Source organism: Thermobia domestica, chromosome 17 (assembly GCF_964235325.1).
Source record: "Thermobia domestica chromosome 17, izTheDome1.hap1.1, whole genome shotgun sequence".
NCBI classification, from domain to species: domain Eukaryota; kingdom Metazoa; phylum Arthropoda; class Insecta; order Zygentoma; family Lepismatidae; genus Thermobia; species Thermobia domestica.
The window spans coordinates 95821523-95842563 of record NC_137470.1 but is presented as its reverse complement, the minus strand read 5'-3'; the positions used below and the strand labels follow the sequence as shown (position 1 = coordinate 95842563).

Sequence of the window (21041 nt, the reverse complement as noted above, 5' to 3'; positions counted from 1 at the left end):
GGCAAATTTCAATTGAATTAACAATTAACAATTAATCTGTAAATTTAATTGTTAATTGCAATTAACAACTGAAGTAAGTAATGGTTAACTGTTAATTGCAGTTGGCCATTAATAAAGGACAATCAATTGCAATTAATCAATCGATTGAAAGTAATTGCAGTGGAAAGTAATTGCAATTGAATTCAGTCATTCAATTGCAATTGAAATTAATTGGCAATTAATTCAATTGCAATTGATTTCCACAGCAATTACTTTCAATTGATTGATCAATTGCAATTGATTTTCACTGATTAATTTTCAACACTGTAGTTCAGAGAGGGTGTGGGTCAATGAAAACTTTAGCCACGACCAGTTGACCTACCACCCATCGTGACCCACGACCCACCGTGACCCAGTCTGACCCACCACCCACCATGAACCACTCTCACCCACTGTGACCCACAGACCCGTAGAAACCCATTATCATCAACTCTGACCCATAATTCATGTCCTCTTCTCTACTGACTAAAGAGTTTAAACTTGTGATAAAACAACGCTATGAAATTATCACTCATTGGAGTTTGAATTTCTACGATCAATCACTCAAGCACCGCTCTATTACAATAACGGTGGATCTGACCTTTCTAATATAAATAAAATAGAGTTTGTTTGAGTGCCTGTCTGTCTATCTGTGTGCGGCTTGTAAACCAGACGAGTGGACGAAAGTTTTATAAATTTGGTCACGGGTAGCTTGGTCTAGGCCCCAGATCAAGACGAAGAGTGTTTTTTTTTTTCAACCGGGATCGGCCTGGGGACCAGACAAGTTGGCCGAGAGTAACCAAATTTTGGCCGCGAATACCTTGGTTCAGGACCCAGACCAAGGCGAAGCGTTTTTGACTAAATACGAACCAGGGGGTCTCAGGGGGCGTTTACCGGGACAAGTAAAAGTAGTAGAAAATAACCGAAATGAGTGTCGATTTGATAGTTTTCGCGTTTCTCTGAGATCAATGGTGAAACTCCGATCGCATTAACTTCCAAATTCAGCCTATTCGGCTGCGGGCCGGGGGTAAAATCCATAGTTTTCGCGGTCGCTGAGATAAATGGCGATACTTCCACAGGCGTTGACTTCCAAATACAACCGCCATCGGCTGCTGGCCAGAGGCGTTGTTTTTTCAACATTGGAACCAGAGGATCATAGGGGCTTTTACCGGGATGTGTAAAAGTAGTAGAAAATGGCAGATGTTAGTGTCACATTCATAGTTTTCGCGGTCGCTGAGATAAATGGCGATACTGTCATTAGCGATTATTTTCTAATTCAGCCACCATTGTATGCGGGCCGGGAGTCACCGGGGGTGAATTGCGAGACATGCAAAATTATGGAAAATGACCGATATTAGTGTCAAATCCATAGTTTTCACTGTCGCTGAGATGAATGGTGATACTCCCACAGGCGTTGACTTTCAAATACAACCGCCATCGGCTGCGGGCCAGAGGCGTTGTTTTTTTAAAACTGGAACCAGAGGATCATAGGGGCTTTTGCCGGGATATGTAAAAGTAGTAGAAAATGGCAGATGTTAGTGTTACATTCATAGTTTTCGCGGTATCGGCTGGAGGCCAGAGGGGATTTTTTCACAATTGGAACCAAGGTGGTCTCAGGGGACGTTTACCGGGACATGTAAAAGTAGTAGAAAATGACCAATATTTGTGTCGAATCCATATTTATCGGGATTTCTCAGATGTATAGTGACATCCCCGATAGTGTTTACGTTCAAATTCAGACCCCATCGGTCTTCCCGATGAAAACACATGTACGTTGTTGGGTATATATTCACACAAAATATATACAATTTTAGAAATGTTTCTTAATTGTTCTTCCGTTGTTCAGTTTGTTTACATTGATACTTTATCTGATCAGTGCGAAGAACGGGCATAACAGCTAGTACGAAATGGTAGTGTTTCTCATGGACCAAATTACAATGAATTCAATTACATAGATAATTATTATAATTATCATTGATAATTATTACCTTGTTGAATTATAGATACTTTTCAGTGGAAAAAGGATTAAAATTTGAAATCCAAAATCAAGGTAAAGGAGACCAACGTAAATGAAAAAAGTATAAAATTTTTCATATAATTAAGCGTACCCAAACTTAAAATTTCCATGTAATTAAGCTTACTGTACAAATTGTATATATCTTTTTCCCACAATTTAATTTCCTTGTGCTCTGAACGCTAAACACAAGCTTCAGCAATTATTATAATAGAAAGCAGTGGATATATAATGCGAAGCACTGTATTTTGTTTCTCAATTTGTTTCTCTACTAACATCGATCGTTTTCGATTATTTTTTACAAATCAACCCACTACTAATTTCCCATATGTAGGAAGTCCTTCCTTCCATAAAAGAGATTTTAAAAAATGCAAGGACACGTTCTGTTTATTTTTAGCTCCATAAATTGATGTCGAGTTTCGTGTCGAGCCGAGTTTGACAAATAGCTCCCTCGTTCAATTTTTGAAATTTGGGGCCCAAAAGGCAAGAAGAAGTGAACAGAAGTGAATGAAATTGTGCACAGATATTGTAGACGTAAAATGAGACAATTAGATTTCGTATTTTCCTATTAAAAACCGTTGAGTGAGTCACGAACCTTTTGAACCGATGATTACGAAATATCAAAAGTGCAAATAAGCATACGTCAGAAGTTCGTAAATAATATGTAGAATAGCAACGAAGCTTCGTATAGGGACAATTTGCAAACCAATAAGTTAAACGTGTTTTAATATTTGCAGAGAAACAATGTTGGGGCCTATTCCCCATCCGAAAAAAGTAAATATTACCGTAATAGCGCAGGAAGGAGTGGACTGAAGCAAGTGAAATTGTGTGTAGATATTATATAGTCCCTATGTAAAATAGGGCATTTCGTGTTTCTCAAGTGCCTCTATCCGTTTTGCTTCAAATTTAGCTGATCAACAGCAAACTGAACATAAATCAATACGTATTTTTGTTTATGCGCAAAAACTTTGTAAGCGTTAAAGCTGCTTCCTGAAATACTATAAAATACGCTATAGTGTTTTTGCTTGTACTCGATCTGCCAAATTGAAAAAATCGGATGGAGACAAGACACTTGTGAAACACGAAAGCCATATATTACATATCCAATATCTACATACAATTTTGTTTGCTTCGGTCCACTCCTCTCGCTACTCAACGTCACTATTTGTGCACATTTCATTCACTTTGGTCCACTTCTTCTTGCCTTTTGGGTCAAATTCCAAAATTTTGGACGGGGGCTCTTGCCCACAAAAATCATTTTCCTCCGAAAATTAAAAAACGTATTCGTTTATTTTTATACTATAGTTTATAGACAAAGTTTCGTTGCAATTTTTCATGTGCTCTAGACATATCTGAAATACTGTTACTAGCACTTTTGATATTTCGTGATCAAAGGTTTGGAGAGGTTCGTGCCCCACCCAACCCTTTTTTTCAGGGAAATACGAACCCTGTATTCCGTCATTTTATGTTTACAATATCTGTGCAAAATTTCATTCACTCCGGTTCACATCTTCTTACCTTTCGGGCGCGAACTTTGAAAATTTTGTGTGGGATCTATTGCTCCCTAAAACAGTTTTTCCGCAGAAAATAGAAAAAAGTATTCCTTTATTTTTTGCGTATTGTTCGTACACCAAGATATGTCGCAATTCTTTGTGTCCTTTACACATATCTGACACATTGTTACTAGCACTTTTGATATTTCATGACGAAAAGTTAGGAAGGTCCGTGCCCCACCCAGCCGTTTTTTTTTCAGAAAAATACGAAACCCGTATTCCCTCATTTTACATCTACAATATCCGTGCACAATTTCATTCACTTCGGTTCACTTCTTCTTGCCTTTCGATCAACAACATTCAAAATTTTGGGTGGGGGCTTTTGCCCCCTAAAACCCTTTTTCTGCAGAACATAAAAAAACCTGTATTTGTTTATTTTTTTCGTATTGTCCATACACAAAGTTATATTACAATTCTTGATGTCATTTACATACATCTGACATACTGTTACTAGCACTTTTGATATTTCATGATCAAAGGTTTGGAGAGGTCCGTGCCTCACCCAGCCGTTTTTTCCAGGAAATTAAGAAACAGGTATTCCCTCATTTTACGTCTAAAATATCTGTGCAAAATTTCATACCCATCGGTTCACTTCTTCTTGCCTTTCGATCAACAACATTCAAAATTTTGGGTGGGGGCTTTTGCCCCCTAAAACCCTTTTTCTGCAGAACATAAAAAAACCTGTATTCGTTTATTTTTTTTGTATTGTCCATACACAAAGTTATATTACAATTCTTGATGTCATTTACATACATCTGACATACTGTTAATAGCAATTTTAATATTTCGTGATCAAATGTTTGGAGGGGTCCGTGCTCTTCGAACCGTTTTTTTTAGGGAAATACGAAACCGTATTTCCTCATTTTACGTCTGCAATATCTGTGCAGAATTTCATTTACTTCGGTTCAGTTGTTCTTGCCTTTCTGGTGTCAACTTTATAAATTTTGGGTGGGGCTTTTATATTGAACGTTTACATTATGTAACTTTTCTTTTTTATGAGATTCTTGTTTGGCGGAAGTAGAGAAATGCTTTCCTCTGGTATCTCTTTCTTGCCATTCATCTTGTTTGAACTGCTTAAGTAAGATAATTTTGTAAGTTTTGATGTCATTTAATTCCGTCACGATAATAAAATTGTCATTCTTAACAATTTGTTTTATTCTTTTATTTGCAGTTTGCCACACTGATATATTTGTTACAAAATTGAGGTTTGGTCCAACGCCTTTCGAATTCACAACCAACCAAACCGCCAAGCTTTCTGGGTTGCCTGCTATTGCAGGAAAAGGAGAATAGCAGGTGGTAATGCACTTTTGGAGTCGTGTATACATGTGTGTGAACAGTGTTACGCAACACACGGGAAGCATTCAAAAACCGTTGCGGTGACAATTAGCACGTTGAAAAGATGTGGAAGGACAGCACTTTGAACATTTTCTTTAGGTACGTTTATTGTTAGTTCGTATTACCTAGTAGTTTGTAGTGCTATTCTGTGTTAGACATTACGTTACAGTTACAGTACGTTGATGTGTATTGTGGCTGTTATTTCATTACATTACAACGGCTAGTTACACTTGTTCTTATTTCTAACTTCTCTCTGGTATACCACTTTCCGTTGTCGCGTGAGATTAAGCAACCATGACCAGTTGTCATTGTTTTGAATCCCATTGCACATGCACGTGCAATCGTGCCATGGATAACAACTTCTTACATTATGGTTTCCATCTCTACTCCCCAGTTTCTTTACCCCTGCTGTGCAGACATTCGGTGAATCCCTACATGATGTATGGAGAATCTCTGGCGCAGTTAAGTAACATGCGTTTGACAGGTCAAACCGATATGATTTTATGTATTTCTGAATCCGTTCTTAGCTCCAGTCATTATTCCGGTAGACGAACGTGAAATTCCTTTCCCCCACTTCAGAAACTATCTAGCTCCGTCCATGTCCACTTCCGAACTATAAATCATATAAACATTTTTGCTTGTTTTGGTGCCAGGAATCTGTGGTTTAATTTTTCGCAATTATTTTTGGGACACCCTCTATATATTCCAAAATTACTTAGAGGGAACATGGGGAGCAGTAGTTCCAGAACAGAGACCCAAAGAACCAGTGGCAATTAATACCTTCATTTTACTGTAAGCTCCATCAGTTGCAAGTATTTCTGCGAGATCCATCTTTATATTACCCTACTATCTGAGCAGGAACAATTTCAGTTCATTAAAATAGTGTGAAGTAGCTGTGTATTAGATGTGAAGTGACCATGCGATAATTGTGTAAACTCTTAACTTAATTCGCTAAATTCAATTACTTTATTAAATTACATTTATCAACGACAGAACTATGAACTCTTTAAAATCTATCGGAACAAAACTTTTATTAATGTTGTACATTGTCAGACAGTTTGAATAAGCATGTATCTGTTAATTGTCACTTTTGAAATTATCAATAAACATGACTAGTTTCCTTCTTCATTTTCCGCATACCTTACGCACAGCCTGATACTTCCCCCTTCGTTGAACGTCAGAGTCATCATTTTACAGCCAGACAAAACCACGGAGGACACATCAACAGAGGGTATTCGACACACAGTTAGGATAGGTGCAGGATCGACGAGAGAAGCGAATCACACCATTGGAGAACAATCAGCTCCATAACTCAAGAATACCATTCTGTTGGTTTATTACCGCAGATACTCCGAGCTTAAATTTAAACTAGTGGAATGAAGGTCATTGTCAAGAGAGAACTCGACGCCCCTTGCAGATCAACAGGATAGAGATCCAGATGTTGACTGACTCCAGTTTATCCAGGCTCCTCCAGAGAAAGACATTGATCGTTCCAGATGTCCAGAACGACGCCAGCCTCGTTGGAATATCAGGCTAGTGCTCATTCCTTCATCTTGGTTAAAACCTTTTTCTTTCTCTTACCTTTCCCAAAACTAGTCATTTTTCAAAATAGAAACATTTGAATTTCATTTAAATTCAACCATAATTTCACAGTTAAGTACCGTGTTGTGCATCAGTTTCATCCCCATTTTGTAAAGTTCATTTAATATGTATTTTGAGCTACCACTGATGACACAGCGCCGGTACATGGTGGTAGAGGATGTACGATCCCATATCTCCAGATATTCTACATGTGCTAACCGGCACATGGTGGTAGATGCTGTAAGATTTTAAAATCTCCAAATTTTTACATGTGCCTGCCGGCACATGATGGATATACTGTAAGGCTTACGCCGTTGTAACGATCCCAAATTTCTAAATATTTTCGATAGATAACAGTTTTGATAGACAAGTCAAGTACATTAGAGATTTTTAAAAGATAAATCCCATTGAGTTGAACATAATGACGATGCATCTTGAGTAACGAGTACAGTGTAATTTATAGTTTTTGCTGAGAAAAATTGAGTAGTGCTACTTTTAACCATCCCGCCTACCCCCGCTACCTTTGTTCATTTGCTCAGTTAGAGTAATTCTTGTTTCATTGCTTCTTAGTTGAATGATTAAGTGGGTGAGAAGAGAAGATTCTGCCAAGTTGTTATATTTTATTTTTCTTTCTGTTAGTATATAAGAAGTGTCATTTATATTCTGGTGTTGGATATATATTTATATGCATAGTAGTGTAAGATATTTATTTATTAGTGCGATTAGGAATTGTGACTTAGAAAATAGGTAGAATGGAGAATACTTGTGTTATTTCTTTGGCTTAGAACGTTTAGTAGAACCCCAAATTTTCTGGCAAATTGAACGAGTCATTTCAGTCATTTTTAAATCATTTTGAGGATTTTTCTATTCTTCATAACCTTCTTGATGTACAGAAAAGGCACTTGTTGCCATATTGCTTGGAAAATAGAGCTCGCACTTTTTTGTTAGTTTTAGAATTGACCGCAGAGTATGATAATCTTATGTATGTTCAAATTAAGAAGAAATTAATAGAGGCTTATGAGGATAATATAGTTTCACAAGTTTTGGAGCAAGAAATGAGAAATAGGAAACAGTTAGATTCTGAATCTGTATTAGATTACATTTTTCATAAGTGGAAATTAATACTCGAGTACGATGCAAAGATGCCGTTGACCGAACAAAATAACTTGATCATTGACGGGTTCGTTCTATTCTGTAGTCGTAAGAAAATCACATAAGACTGTTATTGTGTTAGCAAAGTTCTTAGGTTTAAAGGAAAGAATTAATTTTCTTGTCAGCATGCGTAGTCAGCGAGCGAAGTTCTTGGCTATAACAGACGAATACAATATACATCCTGTTGGTAATAATGCTATACAGCCAAAAGAAAACACTTTAAATTTTAATACTCAGAACGTGAATGAAGTTCTCATTCAGCCTGAAGGAAAAATATCTTGATAGCTCAGTTAGACGATATCAAAGTTTAACTTGAAGATCTTGTGCTACGAACTGCGCTAGCAAAAGTTTTTTACGCACACAAACGAAAATCTGTGTGTATACAACCTTATGAGCATTCGCATTTGAAGTGTAGAAATCCAATTCACGCATCATTTTCTCATACACAGCCTCTTGTTTCCGTTAATACAGTCAATGTAAATGAGAATGTGAAGTCGAATAATAGGAATAAAGCAGACAATAGTATGTGTAACAATATTAGAAATAGAAAGCGATATTATGTGCCTATTCACTATGAAGCTAATTTGCCTCATGTTAAAGCATATATTGATAATAAGCGGCGCTTATTTCTATTGGATTCAGGCAGAACTATCAGCATAATTTCTGGCAATAGTTTAAGTAATAAGCATAAAATAATCAAAGGAACGACTTCTATTCCTGGCGTCACTGGAAATTCGCAAGAAAGTGATCAAATCGCTTTAGTGAAATTCAAATTAGGACGACAGCATTTTACGCATCCATTTCGAGTGTATAAAGATTTTCCACATAATAGTATAGTTGGCCAAGATTTTTTGAAAAATCTTCTTGCGATGCTTGATCACAATAAGAATTATTTCAGTTTTGTTAAATTTTGTATTCCTCCAAGAGTTGAATTGCTGCCATACGTATCTATTGATGAAATTTCTAACCGTATAACGAAATTATATAAACCTCAATTTTTAGTGGCTCGCTCTGTAGTTTTGCCTCCAAATTCAAGTGTTCAGGTTACGTTGAAGAAAGTAAATGATTTTCCATGTACTCGCAAATTACTTTTCCTAATGAGTTAATAGATACACAGGCAGAGATTTTTGTGCGTAAATCAGTTGTAGACAAAATTCATCCCGTAATTTCTCTGACTTTATTTCAAAAAATATGTTGTTTTGGGTTCTGCCGAACATGTTATCAGTGATACCAACTTCAAGAAACCAAATTGCGCTAACTATAAGGTTCATCAAGTCAATGCAGTAGATACAAAATCTTTTCCTGCAGGTAACGATAAATATCGAGTAAATGTTAACCCTGAATTGTTGACACATCAACAACAGCAATTATATGACTTAGTAGAGAAATTTTATTCTAGTTTTTCTTGGAATGAATTTGATGATGGTTGTGCTAAAGGATATAAGCATAAAATTGAATTAGTAGACAATATTCCAGTCACTCGCCCGCAATTTGCCATCCCATATCATCTACTGGATGAGATCAAAAAACAAGTAGATATTTTATTGAAAAGTAAGATCATTGAGCCTAGTATTAGTCCATATAATTCTCCGGTAATGCTTGCTAACAAGAAGAATGGACAATATCGATTTATAGAAGATGGGAGATACATAAATAAAAAAAGATGGTTCTTGACCCCTTTCCGGTTCCTCTTATGCAGGATATTTTGACTAATTTGGCAGGACGCAAATACGAGATTTATGTACTCGTATTTATGTTCTAGCGATGTTTTCGGAGCATTTTTTAATATTCCCCTCACTAAAGCATCAAAACCTACGACACCTTTTTCGATTCCTGCTGTTGGATTGTTCCATTATAATTTTTTGCCTCCGGGTGTTAAGACATCTACTAGTGGTATGAATAGATTAGTCAAACTCACCTTAGAAGGTCTTCCACAAGATAAAATATTTGCCTATGTTGACGATTATTTTTGGTCTAGTGATAGTTTTGATGAAATTGTATAGTTAACTCGTATGTTGCTTCAAAGAATAAAAGAAATTGGTTTAAAGCTTTCCCCAGAAAAAAAAACCAAAATTGGGATATTTCTCATTAGATGTTCTAGGTCACACTTTTAGTAAAGATGGTTTGTCTATTTCAAAACGTATAATTAACTCCATTTCCAATTATCAACATCCCAACACCATTGGAGAACAATCAACTCCATAACTCAAGAATACCATTCTGTTGGTTTATTACCGCAAATACTCCGAGATTAAATTGAAACTAGTGGAATGAAGATGCAGGAGAACATCATCGTAAAGACGCATTGTCAAGAGAGAACTCGACGCCCCTTGCAGATCAACAGGATAGAGATCCAGATGTTGACTGACTCCAGTTTATCCAGGCTCCTCCAGAGAAAGACATTCATGTTCCAGATGACCAGAACGACGCCAGCCTCGTTGGAATATCAGGCTAGTGCTCATTCCTTTATCTTGGTTAAAACCTTTTTCTTTCTCTTACCTTTCCCACAACTAGTCATTTTTCAAAATAGAAACATTTGAATTTCATTTAAATTCAACCATAATTTCACAGTTAAGTACCGTGTTGTGCATCAGTTTCATCCCCATTTTGTAGAGTTCATTTAATATGTATTTTGAGCTCCACTGATGACAGCACCGGCACAATAGTGTAATTAATAATTCATATACCGTTTATCTAACATTGTTAGGGTCATTAAGTATAGGAGGCTTAGGTGGACTGGTCATGTTCCAACGATGGAAGAAAATAGAGACTAATTCCAAATTTTAACTGAAAACTCAATCGGAGAAGAGACAGTTAGGAAGATAAAGCTCAGATAGTAGGGTAATATAAAGATGGATCTCGCAGAAATAGGAATTCAAAATAAGGAACTTTTATCCAGTGGCGCAACTGCAGTGCGGGGTGGGGCGCTGAGTTTGGGGAACACCGAGGAGCAAATACCAAGAAGTATAGGCTCCAAAAAGTGAGCTGAATACGGAATATCCATTTCCCTGAACAACATTATTTACTTTAGAAAAGAAAAATATGCTCTGGGTAAAAATTCATCCATTCTAGCAACATCTGTTTAAAAAAGTCATCTTAGCACTTGAAGGTTAAGGGAAAATAATTTTTGTGTTTTTCGGCGAGTATTAATTTTAATTGTAATTTTATTATATTCTATAAATGTATTAACCATTGTCTTATACAGGGACATAATACAGTGAGGATTTAATGGGCATGGGAAGGGGGCCCAAAAAAAATCCTGCGGGGGAGGGCGACATTTTTGCGTTACGCTACTGCTTTTATCCAGTCGGCCAGGGAAAGAAGTCCATGGAGAGCTTATGCGAGCGCGACGTTGAACTTACGGGTTTCATATGCCATAGAGTTAGTTAGTAAATAGTTTATACATTAAAACGACCATTTTTATTGACTGACTTTGCTGTTTAATATACAGTCATCACTAAGTAATGTGTACATTCTGTTCACAATAAGGTAAGATTTGTAAGTTAGAATACTTTTGATATTGTTATTTGTTCAATGTGTACAGTATAAACAGACTATTCTAGTTGTAATTACGTATTCCAACCAAGAACAAACTTAAAAGGAGTGTGGATTTAGCAATCGTTATTTCCTTACCATAATAAGTACAAACATTATGTGATTTTAAGTGCTTTCTAACCAGGATATAATATTAAATAAGTAAAAAAAAAAAAATTGTAATACTGATGGTTTGTGATCACTAGAGACCGGATGTTAAGCAAAATGCCTATTCTTTAATACTAAAGATATAATCAAAAATAACGTTTTAAAATTTATATGGGGGTTATAGTTTCAATATAAGCAAATTTTATTTTGCCTATTTTGCTTATTTCGCTCATTCCTGCGTAAATAATTGCTTTAGTGCCTAATGTTGCCTATTATATGCATTGTCTTCAATATAACGCTTTATTGGGGAAAACATATAATGTAGTATTTCAAGAAGGGATTCTGCCCCTTCCGAGAAATGTAAATGTTGTTTGTAGTGATAAGATGTAAAAGTTTGGATTGCTACCTGTACTGATAAAGTGCTGTAAAACTTTGGACTGCTGTGTGTATTGATAAGTGTGTAAAAGTTTGGAGTTCTATGTGTAGTGATAAAGTGCTGCAGAGAATCGATTTACCGAATATATATGGAATACATGTCATGCTTCGTTTTTATGTATACAGTAAAAGAAAATATTAAAAAACAGGTATGTTTTTGTATTCTTTGAATATTATCTATGACTTGAATTTATTTTTTAATTGTATTGAGCATTTATCTTCATTATTTCGTGTTACATTTTAGTGCCTATTTTTAAATTTTAAGTGCCTATTTTCCAGGTTTTTAATGCCTGAACATCTGGTCTCTAGTCATCCCACCAAGTAAAATATGTTTTATTAACTATATACATCCTGAGACGCTAAAAATAACAACAACTAATTCTCAAACCTATTACATAAAAACAAATTGTAAAATTGACTATCATGTTCCGATAGTAATACTTTTTAACTAATAACAATTCTCAAAATAGCTAAGATATACACTTTGATACACATAATGAAACTATGATGATATGACAATATCTGAGATGTTTAGGATAACTCTTTAAATTTTAGAATTGAAGCATTTGTTCGAATAATACTATATGACACTTTTCAGCGAATTCGAGTAAACGGGGAAAATTGTAGTATGCTTCCATATACCGTAAATACGCGCGTAATTTTCGCCCTCGCATAATCTTCGCATCCCAATTTTGAAGGGCATTTTCTGTATATTTTATTTTCCTCACGTAATTTGCGCACACGGAAACTTTTTGTGAAACAGCATTTTTCCAGGAATCAATTACGGTAGCTAATGAAGAATTGGCAACGCAGCAAAGCCATTGTTGTAAGGTAAGAAACCACACGGCTTCTTAATCAATTTTTTAATGTTATTTTTCTACAAATTTAGAATTAGTTGTTTGTTGTCAATTCTTGCTACAAAGAAAATGTGTACCGGTATTTTCGTGTTATTTTGACTGGGGAAAAAGTTAGATGATGTTCACTGATGTGAATAATTTTTTCGCCGCATAATTTACGCACCCTTGTTTCAAAACAACTTTTCTCGTCTAAAAAAGTGCGAAAATTACGCGAGTAAATACTGTATAGCAATGTTCCGCATACTGGTTGCCAGCATACCCATTCCTTATCTTGGATAATGGAGGAACGAGCATTTCAGTATGTGTCAGTCATGTTCTGTATAGCATGATTGCATGATTCCACTGGTAACTCAGTAACGTACAGCATCTGTCAGTCATGTTCTGTACAGCATGATTTCACTGGTAAATCAGTAACATACAGCATGTGTCAGTCATGTTCTGTATAGCATGATTTCACTGGTAAATCAGTAACATACAGCATGTGTCAGTCATGTTCTGTATAGCATGATTTCACTGGTAACTAAGTAACATACAGCATGTGTCAGTCATGTTCTGTATAGTATGATTTCACTGGTAACTCAGTAACATACAGCATGTGTCAGTAATGTTCTGTATAGAATTATTTGGAGAAATGCTTTAATTTTTAAAATGTAAATATTCTCATACTGGTATAAACTAATAATTGTTCAAATAATCTTTCGGGTGACGACTACAATAACAATCTAACAACTTCTATAGCACCACTTAATACATATGCACTTAAAAAAAGATTAGGCCGTGTGTAGCATGTATTCAGAAAATGATAATATACTGTAAAACTGCACTTTGCAGTCTAATATATAAAACAGGAATAGCATGCGAATCAGTTAGATCATGCAGCATGCCATTGCCAACAGTAACTATATACTGTATATAAGAAATATTACCGTTCCAATTTAATTGAGTTAGTTCAACATAGTAAGGTACAACTTATTTCATCAGAAAGATCTGCGTGAATGACTACTAATAACAAACACTTTTCCTGCCTAAATATGACATTACCTTAATACCACAAAAAACTACAGCTGAATTTGTGTGTCAAATAAGATATTTTGCCAAACAAATGTTACCGTAAACTGGGTATACTTTGGCCCTTTAAAGGCAACTTTGGCCCAAAGGAAGAGAAAGATTTGGTTTCTTTCTACATGGTTATTATGGTTTTTATCAGTTAAGAAAAGTTGTGGATCAAAGTATTACAACATTGAGAACACATGGATATTGGCGCTAGTGATTTGTTTCCAGAACGTGGGAAGCAAAATGCTAGCAATTGATAGCAAGTAAACATTTACCATATTTCAAGTTCCACAACTTTTGTTCATTGCATTAAAGTAACATATTCTGAATGCATAAGTACGTAGAATATAAAAACATGTTCATTAGCGAATATTATTAACCTAACGCCTTAAATGTTGGCTCAATTACGGACAAACTATTAAGCGTTTAATGGCGTGGGGTAACATTGGCCCATATTTTCTGTGGTGGTAAAGGTCCAATTTTGAAGATGAAATGATGTACAAATGGTGCGATGTAATAAGGAAGATCACAATGGCTGACTTACAAGAATTTTCTTCCTAAAACTGAGCAGTATGGTACCGGTAAAATACTGTACCGTAATGAAGAATGTGGTGTTCTTATTTTCGGATGTTAAGTGTTCATCCACTTAGAAAGGTTTTCATTGAACGATATTTTTGTTTGCCTCTAAATTGAACAAAGTGATTTCACCCCTATGCTTGTAATATAGGTGTTTTAAATTAGCTATTCACAAATTTGTAGCGTTCTTTTATAGATGTTTCGTATTCACCAAGTAGAATACAAATACTTTCATCAGACGATATTTCTCGCTCTATTGAAATGGGGTAAAAACATTGACAATTTCACCAATGTGTTTGTAACAGCCTGTTCTTCTCTTCTGCTTCTTAAATACAGTGCCACAATAATACGTTCGTGTATTAATTAGTCATTTTGACAAATGGGCTAAAGTTACCCCAATCATGAAAAGTGTTGCATGGCATCAAAAAATTGGAACTATAATCATCATTCTTGGTCACACTAAGTGTTCACTGCTTTCAAAAGAAAGCTGAAGGATTGCATTTTAACAAGGAGAAATGTCATTAACCCTGCACATACACACTGGGGTCTGTGGGACCCCAAGGCATATTCATTTTAATACTATAACAATTCTATTTATTTTTGCAGTTTGAGCTACCAATGTAAATTAAGTTTGTAATACTGTCTATGCGGAGTAATAGCAGTCTAGCCAGTTTAGTGAGATTCATTGTTGGAATTAGACGTTATTTTCGCTCCTGCGTTGATTGGGGTCCAGCATACCCCAGTGTGTACTTTAAGAAAGTGATTTAAAAAAAAACAAAAAACATTTTGATAAAATGGATTTGGAATCTATACGACATGCATTATTGGAGAATGAAGATGATATGGAAGATATCCTACTTACAACAAAGCATCACAAAGTTTAGTTTCATAATTGTCAGAAAGGTGATAACATTTACTGCTGTTGGGGTCCCACAGACCCCAGTATGTATTTTAAAGGAAGAATTATTTTATAAATTTGCCTCATTTTTTTCAAAATAATACAGTAACTACAAGCATGGGATTAGAAATATTATTTTCAGTAAAATGTTGGAGCATTGTTGATAGATATTGTGTAAAAATATATGAGTTCATTAAATAAAAAGAAACTCCATAATTTAGAAAAATATGATTGGGGTCCTACAAACCCCAGTATGTACTTTGTGAGTAAGAAAATAAGTGTGTACGTGCAGGGTTAAATTACCTCCTTAATCATAGGATATATTAGAATGGGAATTTTGAAAATTAAAAAAATGGGCCAAAGTATACGGTACCTCTTAAAAAATTCTTTAACTGTATCTGTATGAATTATCAATAATATATATAGACTCTGTACAGTTAGAATTATTGTTTTACCTTTGGTTTTTGTTTCAGCGTAGAATATTACCTGTTAAAAATATAGAACACATAGCCACAGGTGTGAAATTAGAGAAAGGTGTGCGAAATCCCTGCACATGATAGCTCGTGCTTATTCTCAGCACGAACTGCTTAAAGTCATTAATGACTGGCAACCGTCTTTGCCATTTATTCCATTTATCTTTTGACGGTGAAGCTCCGTCACATACTTCTTCAATCCAAATAAGAAGAAACCAAACGCTGTTCCTATGATAACTGCTAAGCACAGCCACACATTGAATGTCATGAAAACGAGCATAAGGAAAATGCTCGCAAGAAATTGGACCACGTGCAGAAAAGTTTGGTAAACGTGCATCCAAATAAAAACGGAAGGGCTGAAAGAACAAAATACAAATATAAGGCGAATGTATATGAGGAAATATTACTTAAAATTATTGTAAATATATGTTAAAATTACACAAATCTATACAGAACTAATAAAAAGAACGACAATTTATCATTAATTTCGAAGGTAAAAGTTCACTTCTTAAGGCAAAAAAATCAGCAACACTCAGTGAAATAAAATATAATTCAATTAAATTTATATGAATGTAATAATAAATATAATTGTATAATACTATACTTCCTACAATTCTTATAATGTGGTCAAAGAACATTCCGGATTTGAAGTTTTTGAAATAACCCTTTAACAGCAATATCAAAAGAGAACCTTATCAGCCTATCTTTTCACCTACAGCATTATTCATGGGGTAAGAACATTATAATAAAAACTTTACAAAATATATGAAACGACTTTAAAATTACTAGAAAGCAGAAAATGATATTAATCTATATATTAATATGCTAGGTTTATATATGTTGTGGTAAAGAAAAGTTTATATGTTTGTGGCCAATCCTTTCTACAGTGAGTTCTCGGGAATCGTAGACTCTAGAAACATGCCGTTTTCACTGATCGATTGCAAATTTTGTGTAGATTGTTCAGTTCTACTTTTATATTTAAAAAATACCGTTATTTCTTTATTACAGTTTTCAGAGGTACACTGGAAGTTTTGAAATTAAAAAAAAAAAAACATAATATCATACGAGTTATACATTCCAACGCCACACATTTGTATACGGGGTTAGTATCTCTCTCCCGAGTTTGTTTCATGGCCAAATGATAATGAAAAACGAAAGATAACAATTTCTCCAGTAAGATGAATCTTTATTGTTCGTTTTTTTTCTGTATGTATAAGGTATTTGGTTACTACATGCTGTATGCAGGAAGAAAGAAATCATTGATACACTCTACAACCAACCTAAACGAGGTGTACGTTCATTGTGAACTGCGTAATCACTGGGCAAACTTTTGGATGATTCTATTCTATTAGTCAGGGGACGGAGCGAGTGCGACTGCGAAAATGCACTTGCTCTTGTCTTAATAACGGTCGAAGGTCCCAGGACTGCTTGCAAAATAATATGAAGTTAAGCATAATTTATTTATTTGTCTGAGGAGTTCGGAACCCTGAGACATGAAAAATTATACGCTGTGTAGACTGTGCAGGTTTAGCTGGTTATTATTATTATTATTATTATTATTATTATTATTATTATTATTATTATTATTATTATTATTATTATTATTATTATTATTATTATTATTATTATTATGTGCTTTTTAGTGTATTTTTGAAGTTGGTTGCTTTCCTTTTAAGTTTGTTAACTTTTTAACTTTTCCTTATCCTAGTAGTTTAGTTACATACCTAAACTAATGGTAGGACATTTACTTCCTATAAAATAATTTTCCCTATAAAACATGCGTGAAGGAATAATTATTTAAAATCGGTGTATGTGTTACGGAATTATACACGAAGACACAAGCAGTAATAGCGGTATCAGCTGTTGTGTTGTTTGATGGTCTAGCTTCAAAGACTCTCATCAGTCCCTGACAAAATTTATACGAAATCTGCCAGAAAGTGTACTCTTTGAAACTAAAAGAAAGTAATCAATATTGGTACATTTATGTTGGAAGTTATGAGTGAACATTCATACAATGAAGTTGGGTAATTACGATATTAACACTATCAGCCGCTTAGGAATATAATTTTCAGAGTCCTGCTTCAAGTCCAGAAAATGCATATAAAACGATAATTATATTTATTGTGCTGTTGGGTTACGAAACATTGCCGCTTACTTTGAAATAAAAATGTAGACTGAAAGTGTATGACTAAAAGATCCTGAGACGAATATTCGGACCCAAGAGGAACGGGAATGGTGAAAGGCGAAAACTTAATAACGAGGAACTACATAATTTATACCGTTTACCAAACACAGGGTCATCAAATCTAGGAGGCTCAGATGGGCAGATCATGTAACAAGGAGGGAAGAAAGTAGGAACGCTTTCAAAGTTTTAACTGGAAATCCAATTTGAAGAAGACTATTAGGAAGACCTAGGTGCAGATGGAAGGACAATATTAAAGAGGTCTCGCAGAAATAGGAATACAAAGTAGAAGCTGGATGCAGTTGGCTAAGGACAGAAGTCAATAGAGGGTGTTGTGAACGCGGCATTGAGCCTCCGGGTTCCATAGGCCATAGAGTGAGTGAGTTAGCCCAGCTCCAAAAACTACCATCAGACGGTAGTGAAATTTATATGAAATCAGTAGAAAAGCATATTCTTTTGAAACAAAAAATAATTCAGCAAAATTGGTGGACCTATATTAAAGTTATGTGTGCTCGTAAAAACAACTATGGTTTTGACACTGTCAGCCAATAAGGAATTTTATACTCTAGCTCCATAGATTATCAGTGTACCCTTATGAACTTTACATAAAGTTACCGGGATATTATATTGTTTTAAACTCTAAGTTGAAGTTTTTTTAAAAGGTAAGTTTATTTTGAGTTTAACGTACCGTTCAGCAGTGAGGTTATGTGAGACTTGGACCTACTGATTAACGTGAAATCCAAACCACGTGAGTTCCCGCCCGGAATCGAACCCGGGTCCCAACCTAAGTTAAAGTTAGGTTAAAGCATGAACGTACTTAAAATCAGTTAGTTGCGGTTTTCCCACTGCACCGGTGAGGTGTTTCATGACCTTCTCCGAAGGCTCTCATTTAATCCGGGTAAAGTTCATATGGGACCAAAGGAAGAGTATACTCTTTCAGAAAAAATTAAACTCGGTGCACCTATGTCCAAGTTATGTGAGAGCATACCTGCAGCAATACTGTATGCTAACCTTGCATATATGTACCCAGTGGTGTTATTCAAATTTTTTAACAACAGGTTCTGTATTTATATACAGTGGCCAAAGTGTGACGGTAGGATATGCGGTGGAATGCCATACCGCTTCTGGTATTTTACTTTTTATGTAGAAATAATTTCTAAGTTGAAAGCTCTGATATTTTTGTTACCTTTTTCCCTGCCATTTGTTTTTAAAATGAGGTGTTGTCAAAGAAGTTCATCTAGTTTATATTTTTATGTGCCATATTGAATTGTTTCTTTCTTATGTATATGTCTTCTTGGCTTAATGCATATAAAGGTAGTGTTTTGAGCATGGGCGGAGTTAGGGGTTGTCTGCAGTGGGGACGGATCTTCCGAGAGTTTGGAATACCCCTCAGTCGAGTGGGGGTCCGGCAGTTTTCCCGCAAGAAATTGTTAATATAAAAGTCCGGTTTTGAGCATTTTTGTGTATAATTCTTTATAATAAAACATAAGGGGATTTAAAAAAAAAATCAGAGTTGTTGGCGGAGGATTAAAATTTCTCCATGCTCCTCCCTCCGTTACTACAGAAGAACTCTCCAATGGATTTTAGTTATTATGCAGATAGAAATGCAATCTTTTGGACAACATACTCTTACTGTATTTCAACATTTAGATAGCAGGTATGTTGAGTCAGAATCGAAATAAAACATACCACCTCTGCTTTTTTCCACTTCGAACACTTGTGTGTGTGTGTGTGTGTATTGTTCGAACACTGTTATTATCAGAGTTACAACAAAATGTGATAGGGGAAACCGTCTGCAAATATCATGTTTTCAATCTAAAGTGAAAGAATCTTTTAAATCGGGCTAGCCGTTTGGGCTGTACACTCTTTATGCATCCAGTGTTAAATGAAAATGCGACGTTGCCATTTACCTGGATGCACAACATAAAGTGAATGGGGATTTGTTTGAAATGGGGGGCTGGCAGTGGACACGTTATCGTAAAAGACAGTTACTTCATTCACTTACGTTGTGGGTCCATCTTCTTACCGTCTTCTTTTCGTCCTAGGCTGCGAAACCAACACTAAAGCCTCAGCCTAAACTTGTTCCGAAACATATTACCCTAATAGCAGAGACAACTTGAAATCCGCTTGCTGTAAGTTTGAATTGCAAGTCGGCCAAGATTGCATCCAGCTTGATTGGAAAACGTGCAAGCATGTCGCACGCTTGATTCCAGTGACGAAGTTACATGGGGCCAACCTTGCATTCAGTGTTCCATTCAAGCTTGACACAAGCGTTTTACAAGTCAAGTCAAGTCAATAGCGAATGAAGTTCCAGTGGTGTTATGACGGTCTGCAAAGGATCTAAAGCATCACTTGCAAGTACAATAAAAGGCAGATTGTATGAAGGCATGCGTTTCAAGTGCAAGCATAGAAAGCCAAAAGCCAAGCATGCGCCAACTGTCCGAAAGCTTTCTTGCTACTTGGGTCCTCATTGAGAAAGGCTGAATTGACAAAGGAAGTAATGAGTACTTCAACTAGTGATCGTTCCTTCATACAGGCCATACTATCTGGACTAGTCTTACATGAAAGATATGCAACAAGCTAATAGATTTTGTGTAAGTAATTATCGTAGGGAAGGAGTTAACGCATTGGTTTTCTATCAGGGTGGCTAGGGTTAGAATCCCGTATATCCAAAATTTTTAATGTTCTTCAATTTTACTTTCAATCTATATTCTGTGACATAAGAATTTTCTCCTATGGAGAAGATACGAGATTGAAGGGTAATTTGAGTAGTTTCATGAATGAAGACAAATATTTACAAACTTATTTTCTTCAATCGTTTTAGATATGATATTTCCAATTGATTTCAAGCTTTTTCTAATTCATGTATGATCAGCGATTTTTCTTTCTTTTCATATGAAGAACGTAGTGAAGTAATACATTATGCATACAACGAATCATAATAGCATTTGATATGTTGCACTTATTGAACAAAACGCTCTCAACAATTGAGATTAAAATGTTTTTTTCTTTCATCAATTCCACACCAATAGTGTGTTTTAGTGCTTTACAGGCTTACCAACTGCTTGCAAACTTATGTGTAACTTGGGTTACATCTGTCCAGACTTGTGATAGCAGCAAAAGTACTGGACCTGACTTAATGGAGTTACAGCATTTAGGAGGAGTCACTTTTGATGCTGACTGTACAATAAATGCAAGCAAAATACTTTTTTCTATCTATTTTTAAGTTTGCATTTTGTTTCTGTTGGTTTGCAGTATAAAGTCTCTTTAAG

The 21041-nt window shown here is 35.4% G+C and overlaps 1 protein-coding gene across 2 annotated transcripts in view; it reads right to left on the bottom strand.

Moving 5' to 3' along the window:
* Positions 1 to 11066: 11066 nt before the first annotated feature.
* Positions 11067 to 21041, bottom strand: part of LOC145673908 (high affinity copper uptake protein 1-like) — a 153948-nt gene continuing 143973 nt past the window's right edge. For both annotated transcript variants that reach the window (XM_081743719.1, XM_081743720.1), the window contains exon 5: positions 11067 to 15943. In XM_081743719.1, coding sequence (XP_081599845.1) covers positions 15688 to 15943 — 256 coding nt within the window. In that variant the 3' untranslated portion in view covers positions 11067 to 15687. The remainder of the gene's footprint in view (positions 15944 to 21041) is intronic.